Here is a 9,781-nt window from a genome sequence, read left to right as displayed (position 1 = left end):
CACTACTGATGCACTATTTTGCCTCCTCTCTAAGAGGATGCACTATTTTGCCTCAACTAATGGCACATTGACAGTCAGTTGTTCTCTAGTGCAGAATCTCACGGAGTGAGCTGTAACAAAATGATTCAATCGCTCCGTTTCAGTCAACCGTCTTCTGAAATCCCCACTGAGTCTTTCAGAATTCCCAGAATGTTTTTTGGTCCCCTATCTTGGTAACAGTAGTTTCTCCAAGAATTCCAGTTTCTCCAGACAATTTGCCTCACTGTTACACTGCCTCGATAGTTGAAAGTAAATTCACTTGCATCCAGGTGATGATGTACAAATGTTCAGGGATGATGTAGAAGGGGAAATGTATTGCTGTATCAATAAAAGCAGTCTTGACTGCAAATAAGTTACTTATTTCATTCTGTGATTGATTTCAATCTCTTATAGGATCATCATCAGACCCTTTAACTCCTTGGCAATACCAGGATGGTGGCTTGGATTGGGCCACTCTGAAGAGGCATGAAGAACATTGCTCTAATGCATAAAGGTAAGGAATAATGGTCCGGAAACAACCAAGTTAAGCAGAAATGTAACAACAGTATGAAAAGGAAAGTTGCCACTCAGCATACAGCAGAGATGCTGAGGCGCAGATAGGCACAACAAAAAGACTGTCACAATAGAAGCTTCGGCCATCAAGGCCTTTGTCAAAAATGTAAAACACGTCTCTTCTACTAAGTCCTGCCCATAACTCTTTAAGATATGCATTTTACAGCCTGGACTTTTTTCCTTGTTTTGTTCCACACTACCTCCTCCAAAAATATGGAAACCAAAGAGCTTGCAGTAAAAGCAGTATGTTTCACAGTATCAAAGATGAGAAAGATCATAGTTCTTGCGGTAACCATTTTTGAGCGCATGCTTACTAGACATTTTTTCTTGTTTTGGTCCATACTGCCGCCTCTGAAAGTTGCCCATCATCCTATCTTAGCAACAACACCACCAGAACATTTATTCCTCTGGCAGAGGTATCAGAACTACTTCCACTTACAACTTTTGACTCTATTGCCTCCAGACCAGGGTTCCATACCACAAACTGATACATTTACCTTCTCCGTGACCCCTGAAATTTGTATCATCATCACAGGATCACCCTGTATCTTTGTACACTGTCTACATTTCACTATGCATATCCTACTCTATGACAGATCAATAACTCAGGAAAAATTGAGAAACATATGCTTGATGGCAAATACATTTAGAAGTTCAGACCTGCTGGACTCATGTAAAAAGAACCCTCATCTTAATGCACTTGCTTTTGGCATAAGAAGAACACACTCACTCAATGCGTCCAAGAGTATATGAGTTAACTTCTGTAAAGTAATACAAAACATTAACATGGTTGCCACAAGTTTCCGTAAGTGAAATTCCCTAATTTCCATACAAGTTTTAACATTTTTCCCTGACAAATTTTGAGATTTCAAGGGTGAATAAAGACTTCACAAAAATGTAACTTCTGTATTTCTAAACATGTGAGCAAAAATCTCAAGTACTAACATCAACATCTTTTGTAATGAACTGTTTTTAGGTGGAGAAAGCAAGCCAAACAACTGATATTTTATTTCACTAAAACGAAACACATTTGGTGACAAAAATGTGCATTTCACTGGAGTTGCAAGACAGGTTTAAAACACCTTCTCAGATTTTTTCTTTTTTAAAAAGGAACACCGAAAAAATAGGCCTCTTGAAATAAGTGTATAAGGCAGGGAAAAGTTGTGTAAACAAACACTAGAGGTGTCCACCAATAAAATGTTGATTCTACTATGTTCATTATTGTCAGTCATTATCCAGTGTATTATGTCTATTATTTTAGAGGTATTGTGTGTCAGGTTGCTTAGCTGAGTGGTAATGTGTTTGCCTACCATACAGAGAGTGCAGGTTCAATCCCAGCTAGGTTGAAGATTTTCTCTGCTCGTGGATTGAGTGTTCTGTTGTCCTCATCATCACTTCATGATCACCGACTCACAGGTCACCCAATGTAATATCACCTGAATGAGGACTTGCAACTCAACATCCGAACTTCCCTGGATGTGGCCTCCCAGCCATCAATGCCACATGATAATTTCATTCTACAGGTATTGTGTGATTTTTCTTTCAAGAAATATGTGAGTACATAGTGTACAAACAGCCAATGGCTGCCACAAGTTTTTTCCTCTTATCGCCCATACTTTCTAATATATGACCTATCTTCAAAGTGCCAAAACATACTAGAATAAATAAAATGTCTAAAACAGTGCACTGTACAATGTACTTGTGGAGAGACAGTCACAATTTCTGAAATACATCACCCACTGGCCTATGCGAAGAGTGGCAGAAAAATTCGTGCCGAAGCATCTTACCGGCTTACCGGAGATCAAAGGGATCGTCGCAGTCAAGCCTGTCTTGAAATGAAGGACACATTCAAAGATGATCCACATTTTTTTCAACAAAATCATTACAGTCATGGTGCTATGGGTACGATACAAAAAGTAAACAACAGTCATCACAATGGAAGTCACCTCGACCAAAAAAAGCTCAACAAGTGAAAACAAATGCAAAAACGATGTTGATCTGTTTTTTTGACTTCAAAGGGATCGTACACTCTGAATTTGTCCCTGCAAACCAGACAGTAAGCCAAAAATTCTATTTGGAGGTTATGAAACGGCTTCACAGAAGTTTGTCGCGAAAACGTCCGGCTTTGTGGGATTCTTGCATGTGGTTCCCGCATCACGACAACGTTCCCGCGCACACTGCTCTCAGCATTCGCCAGTTTTTGGCCTCAACAAAGATGACTACCTTAACCAACGCTCCCTATTCGCCGGATTTAGCACCCTCGGACTTCTTCCTATTCCCGAGGATGAAAAGAGACTTGAGAGGGAAGTGTTTTGCAGATGTGGAAGACGTAAAACGCAGTGTCATGAAAGTGCTAGCAGGTATCAAAGAGGACAAATTAAAAAGATGCTTCAAACACTGGAATGAATGTTTGCACAAGTGTATTAATGCTAATGGAGAATACTTCAAAGGAGATTAAGGTTGTATTTGAAAGCAATAAAGTATATTCTTTCCAAAAAGAAATTCCGGTTATTTTTGCCCCCCCCCCCCCCCCCTCGTATTAATGACTTCTTGTGAATATGATTGTTCAGCCACAGACAGGCACCAAGAAAAGGCAATCACACTCTCACAACTAAATTTTCAGCCATAGCTTTTGTCAGAAAACAAGAGCACACAAACTTTCACAAAATCACTCAGACAGAACTCATGCACACATGACCATGATCTCCAGCCAATCCATCAACAGTCTCTGAGAATCAGATCCAGAAAAACCACTCTTCGCGCCTCCCTCCCTCTCATTGTCAACTGCTAGTCTAGCAGCAAGAAGTGGTAACAGCACTGACTGCAAGCTAAAGGGAATAGTAGGAAGGGGGGAAGCAGTAAGAATGAGGAAGTAGGGAAGCAGTGCACGTACCCAGCTGCACCCAGCCAGGAACAATTCATAACTTCTCTGTAAACAAATCATTTCTTCTACTGAGACAAAAATGAGATGTTTCCAGTGGCTTTTTTTTCCAAATTTCCCTGACACTTTTGAAATTCCCTGACATTCCCTGATTTCTAGAACTTGTGACTATCCTGATAAATGAAACACCTTGGACTCTTAGCTATTGATTTTACTCAGAAATGTTGAGCACTCAGTGGAATTCTGTTGTAGAGGCGGCATATTTGCTTGTTTCATTTCAAACATGAAACTCAAAATATTTGTCACAAATTGGTAAATTACAATGACTGTGACAGGAAGTTTTTTTTTCTTGGAGACTTAGTTAAAATAAAAATCCCAGATACTTATCCTAGAACAAAGTCAGTGGTTCTGAGCCACAAAGAGGAGGCAGCTATGGATGGCTAAATGTGATGAAACACTAAATCAAAGTCTTATCTGGCTGATGTGCACACAAAAAGGAAAAATCTGAAAATGGAACTACACATACTTAAAATAATGCTGTTCACAGGTATCTCCCACTAATTCAAATCAAAAATGGCAAGAACATTAATAGATGAAAATAAATGGCTTAATAATACTGTACAAAAGACTGTGTCCATTCAACTTACCTCTCATGTCATTAGGGAAAGTCTGTGAAAGCATCATTTTATTGTTCTGTAAAAAAAAGATGTATGTATATATATAATTATTTATCACAATACAGTCACAAAAAATCAGTATTTTTACTAACGTAAGAACTGTAAAGGGGTGGAGAAGCTAGAAATACACATACCTTCTCACTGATATCTTCATCCATGTTAGATATATCAGTATAAGGTGACCTTTCCTCTTCAACAGACTGTTCTGCCTTCACAATTTGCTGAAATAGAAAACTGCATATTTAATTTTCTATTTCACAGCCTAAATTGAGGATGGAATCATTTTATAATGAAAACAGCTGCTCATTATATAAGATCCTTATTATTAACTATATGTCTAAGACTGTAATTACTAACAGATTAGCTTTCCTTTCTTGTCATTACACTTAATACACACATGAAGCAATATATCATATAATAAAATGTCCTTAAAATTATGCCTTGACTGTTTACACATCAAAAAAAGTTTTGCATCACCCCGGTTCCCAGAACTCCTGAAGACAGATGTTGACTGTGGATATTGTATCACAGACACAGTCTCTTTGACTGTTCAGAGATGTCACTAACCCTGCCCAAAGATGTAAACAACCTTGCTTGAACAGCACCTATTAGAAGGAGGGGGTCCGACTGCCGATCAGTTCCAGTCATTCCACTAGGAAGTAGATACACAGCACAGGTGCTCTGTAGTTCAACCATGCCTAGACAGTCAATACCGCGGTTCGATCGTGTCCGCATTGTTACTTCGTGCCAGGAAGGTCTCTCAACAAGGGAAGTGTCCCAGCATCTCATAGTGAACCAAAACAATGTTATTCGGACATGGTGGAGATACAGAGACACAGGAACTGTCGATGACATGCCTTGCTCAGGCCAGCCATGGGTCACTACTGTACTACTGCAGTGGATGACTGCTACCTATGTATTATGGCTTGGAGGAACCTTGACAGCAATGCCACCATGTTGAATAATGCTTTTCATGCAGTCACAGGGCATCATGTTACAACTCAAACTGTGCACAATAGGCTGCATGATGTGCAACTTCAGTCCCTACGTCCATGGTGAGGTCCATCTTTGCAACCATGACAGCACGCAGCGCGGTACAGATGGGCCCAGCAAAATGCTGACTGGACCGCTCAAGATTGGCATCATGTTCTCTTCACTGATGAGTGTCGCATATGCCTTCAACCAGACAGTCGTCGGACACGTGTTTGGAGGCAACCCGGTCAGGCTGAACACCTTAGACACACTGTCCAGCGAGTGCAGCAAGGTGGAGGTTCCCAGTTGCTTTGGGGTGGCATTATGTGAGACCAACATACACCACTGATGGTCACGGAAGGCGCTGTAATGGCTGTACGACACGTGAATGCCATCCTCCAACTGATAGTGCAACCCTATTGGCAGCATAGTGGTGACGCATTCGTCTTCATGGATGTGCACATGCCTCCATTGTGCACATCTTGTGGATGACTTCCTTCAGGATAACGATATCACTCAACTAGAGTGGGCAGCATGTTCTCCAGATGTGAACCCTATCGAACATGCCTGGGATAGATTGAAAAGGGCTGTTTGTGGACGGCGTGACCCACCAACCACTCTGATGGCTCTACGCTGAATTGCCGTTGGGGAGTGGGACAATCTGGACCAACAGTGCCTTGATGAACTTGTGGATAGTATGCCATGATGAATACAGGCATGCATCAATGTAAGATGATGTGCTACTGGGTATTAGACTACTGGTGTGTAAAACAATCTGGACCACTACCTCTGAAGCTCTCACTGTGTGGTGGTACAACATGCAATGTTTGGTTTTCATGAGCAATAAAAAGGATGGAAATGATGTTTATGTTGATCTCTATTCCAATTTTTTATACAGGTTCCAGAACTCTTCGAACTAAGGTGATGGAAAATCTTTTTTGATGTGTGTATAAATGATATTTACTGTATATACTATATACAGGGTGAATCAAAATTTGTGCACTCAGATGCTACAGTGCGATTCCTTGTGTACTAACAGTAAAAAATGTCTATAACCAAATTTCATTCTGTGTATATTTTCAGTAGAAAATGGATACCAAAGAATGTTAATCTGGCAATAACATGTATGACAAATATCTTTAACAATAGTATGCACCGTGCTGCCCAGTTAGTGTAGTGTGTTGAGTTCAATATTTTTTCCCCTGACCAATGTTTCTTAATCAATATGTATCTCACAATTTTTTTTTTTTTTCAAAATTGAACATAATAATCACATGCAAGAAATATCAATAAAGAGTAATGATAAGTTAAAAATAAATTACTTATCGTACTGGTGAGCATGGACTCAAGACAACGCCACAGTGTGATTTGCATGGTTGCAGGAAAACTACCAAGGAAAAAAGGAGCAGACATAGACTAAGAGGAGTGGAGTTGGTTTCGTTTGCTCTGAGGGAAGGGGTACAACTGAAGAGAAGGAAAGCAATTCCAACAATGTATTGAAGATTGAAGGGCTCTTTTGCACGGAAGAGAACACAGCAAACATTTAAAGACATAATATGTCTTTAAAAGAGGAATAATAGAAACACTTGATCTCTTATTTCTGTATTAATATTAAACAATTATAAGTGTTTTGTTGAAACCTGCTGTACAACATTCAAGAAGCCAAATACCATACCCTGTAGTCTACAATAAGAAAATAAAAAAATAAAAATTAAAGCTAGAATTGGAAACAAACCCTTGAATTCGAGAATTGTAATGCAAAAATGACCCAGCACTCTAACTGGGCAGAACAGGTACTCAGTATAGAATGACAACACTTGTACTTGTGACTACAGTATTCTCAAGTTGCCTTTCTTTGATATTCAGTTCCTACAAAATAATATGCACAGGGCAACATTTTGTTAGTGTCATTTGTGTACTGTTAGTATTCAAAGAATCACACTTGGTGTCTGAGTGCACGAATTTTGGTTCATCCTTTATATACAGGGTACATCATAACTAATGGCGTACACACGTACAGTTTACAGTACATGACAATAGAAATAAGGAAGTCTCAGTAAACAAAGGTTCTCACATAACCTGTTTGTGAAACAATTGTGGCTTCATGATTCCAAAGGATTCCACGAGTTGAACATTTACAAGAGTGCACCAATGCCTCCGAGAAAGTGGGAGCTTTGCACTTGCTACAGGAGCAGGAGGGGTGCACTAATTACATCTGTGCTTGAAGATGTAGTGCTGGAAACAATCAACTTGCCACACAAATTCCTAGAATTAGCCACAATAGTGTTTGGAGAATAATGCATTGCTGTGCAATTTGCTTGTACCACCTCCAATAAGTACTGTGTATGTTCCGTCTGCATATGCAGCAACAAGCTGTAGACAACCCTACTTTGTTAACATCATTTTATATACATGTTAAGAAGGGTTCACTCATGGTGCTGTGTTTGATTACCACAATTCTCATATTTGAAGTCATCTGTGCTCCAACCCATGAGTCTTCCTATGCGTGACTTTTCTCATTGTATGTGATCATCATCTTGGGCTGTAAATGCTACCAAACAAACTCAAAATCAAGAATTACCAACTGCTTCTGTGGCATCATCTTATAGGACAGTTTGAGGATGTTCCCTCAGAGCAATGACAGAGGATGTGGTACATACATGATGGAGTACCAGCACATTTTGCTGCTGTAGTGAGATGACATCTAACATGTCAGCATGGCCAAAGACAGATTGGGCATGCCCTCCAAGATCACCTGATCTGAACCCCAAGGATTTCTATGTTTGGAGCCACATTAAAGGTGTAGTGTATGCCATCCAGTTAACACAGTTGAAGAAATAGAGCAGAGATTTGTCAATGCTTGTCAGGAACTTAAAAATGATAGGCATGTTTAAAAGGATTTGAAACTCACTTGATAGGTATATGCCTGCACCCAAGTAAAAGGATGACAATTTGAGCACCTCCTTTAACTATGACTACAGTCGTGTAATTGTTGTCGAGTTCATTCAAAACATCTGCACTTCTATATCAAAGTATCTCTAATAACTTTTCTTGATGTTGTACAGCATTGTTCTATTTTCCTCAATGGGATTATGTTTACACAGAATCAAGTCAGTTGTGGCTGATACCCACAAAGTCACAATTTTTTCATTATGGACCTAAGTTTACTGACACTATTTTGCTACCAGTATTGTGTACTTTCAGCTGTATGTGTTTACACAATTAATTATGACACATTATGAATAAACCTCTAAACACAGTGTCCTGTCTAGGGTTCAGATTGGAATTTCATGGTATGGTCTAAAGTCTTTGACAGGTTGCAAGCAAACACACAGCAGGAGACTGTAAATCTACATACATTCAAAAATGAAATAAAACAGGACCTTAAGGTCCACTCCTATAATTTCTCAGGACACCTGGACTCGCAGATGTAAATTCCAGTTATCACTGATGCTCATAATAAACAGTTTTAAGTCTTCAAGTAAATGGACTGCTAGTAATGTTCTCCGAGATTAGTAAAGTTACAAAAATGCTTCATATGAAGAAGTAAACGAGTAAAGGAAGAGCAATTGCTTCATTCAGAGTGGCTACTTTCCTATTAGTAAATGTAATGTCTTGATTTACAGAATAAGAAAAGTAATCTAAAAATTCTTCCTATAGGTAAAAATTTGAGTGGATTAGTGTTAGTTGTAATTGTTTGATAGTATACATTACAGAAGCAGCCTACAGTAACTCCATGTGCCTGTTCATTAGGCTCTGTCCATATCACTGAAAGCTCTCCTTCACAGTAGGATTTTCAGCACACTATGTGTAAATGAATCAATGGCACACTTCACAGCAACAGTTTGTTAAACATTTGTTTCCTGGAGAAGCATAGAACCCAAGCTCATTGGATGTATGAGGGTTGTTCAAAAAGTAAGATGACTTTTCAAATTGTGCGGGCAATGTACATTTGATTATTGACCTTTCATTTTGTTATTTTGGTAGACATGTCCGAACGTATATTCAGTTTCAAGTATACAGCATACTTTGTTTGTTTTTGACAGACAGAATTGTTAGATGTATTTTAGTGTGTGACTTTTGATTATTATAAAAAAATTGAGCAAAGAATAAACATCAAACTTTGTGTGAATATTGGAATCAAGTGCTCTAAAACACTTGACATGTTGGCAGTGGAGTCTGCAAAAAAAAAAAAAAAATATTTGCAAGTGGTACAAGCTCTTCCAAGGTGACCGACAAAAGGCCAATATCATTCAGGAGCTCTTGAATGATGTCAATGATGATCCTGGTTTGCTCAAAAGGGTCTTACCTGGTGACAAAACATGGGTTTATGCTTATGACATTGAAACCAAAGTCCTTTAATCCCAATGGAAGCATCCCAGAGAGCTAAGACAAAACAAGCATGCCAAGTTCAATCAAATGTCAAAATTTTGCTCACTGTTTTTTTCAATTACTGTGGGATAGTGCATCATGAATTTTTGCCTCGGGGTTGTATGGTCAATAAGGAGTTTTATCTTGATGTTATGTTCTCTTTGTGAGAAGCAATATGCAAAAATCATCCAGAATTGTGGAAAAACAATTCATGGCTTTTACATCACGGCAATACACCTGCTCATTCATCATTACTTGTGAGAGATTTTTTGGTCAAAAACAACATGAC

At 38.9% G+C, this 9,781-nt stretch overlaps 1 protein-coding gene across 4 annotated transcripts in view; it reads right to left on the bottom strand.

Annotated features, from left to right (window-relative positions):
* Window positions 1-9,781, bottom strand: part of LOC126281527 (uncharacterized) — a 58,934-nt gene that overhangs the window by 15,874 nt on the left and 33,279 nt on the right. For all 4 annotated transcript variants that reach the window (XM_049980570.1, XM_049980568.1, XM_049980571.1 and 1 more), the window contains exons 3-4: window positions 4,284-4,370; window positions 4,120-4,165 (exon numbers count right to left, since the gene is read on the bottom strand). In XM_049980570.1, coding sequence (XP_049836527.1) covers window positions 4,120-4,165; window positions 4,284-4,370 — 133 coding nt within the window. The remainder of the gene's footprint in view (window positions 1-4,119; window positions 4,166-4,283; window positions 4,371-9,781) is intronic.

Source organism: Schistocerca gregaria, chromosome 7 (assembly GCF_023897955.1).
Source record: "Schistocerca gregaria isolate iqSchGreg1 chromosome 7, iqSchGreg1.2, whole genome shotgun sequence".
Lineage (NCBI taxonomy): Eukaryota > Metazoa > Arthropoda > Insecta > Orthoptera > Acrididae > Schistocerca > Schistocerca gregaria.
The sequence above is the reverse complement of the archived record's forward strand: the minus strand, read 5'-3'. Positions and strand labels throughout refer to the sequence as shown.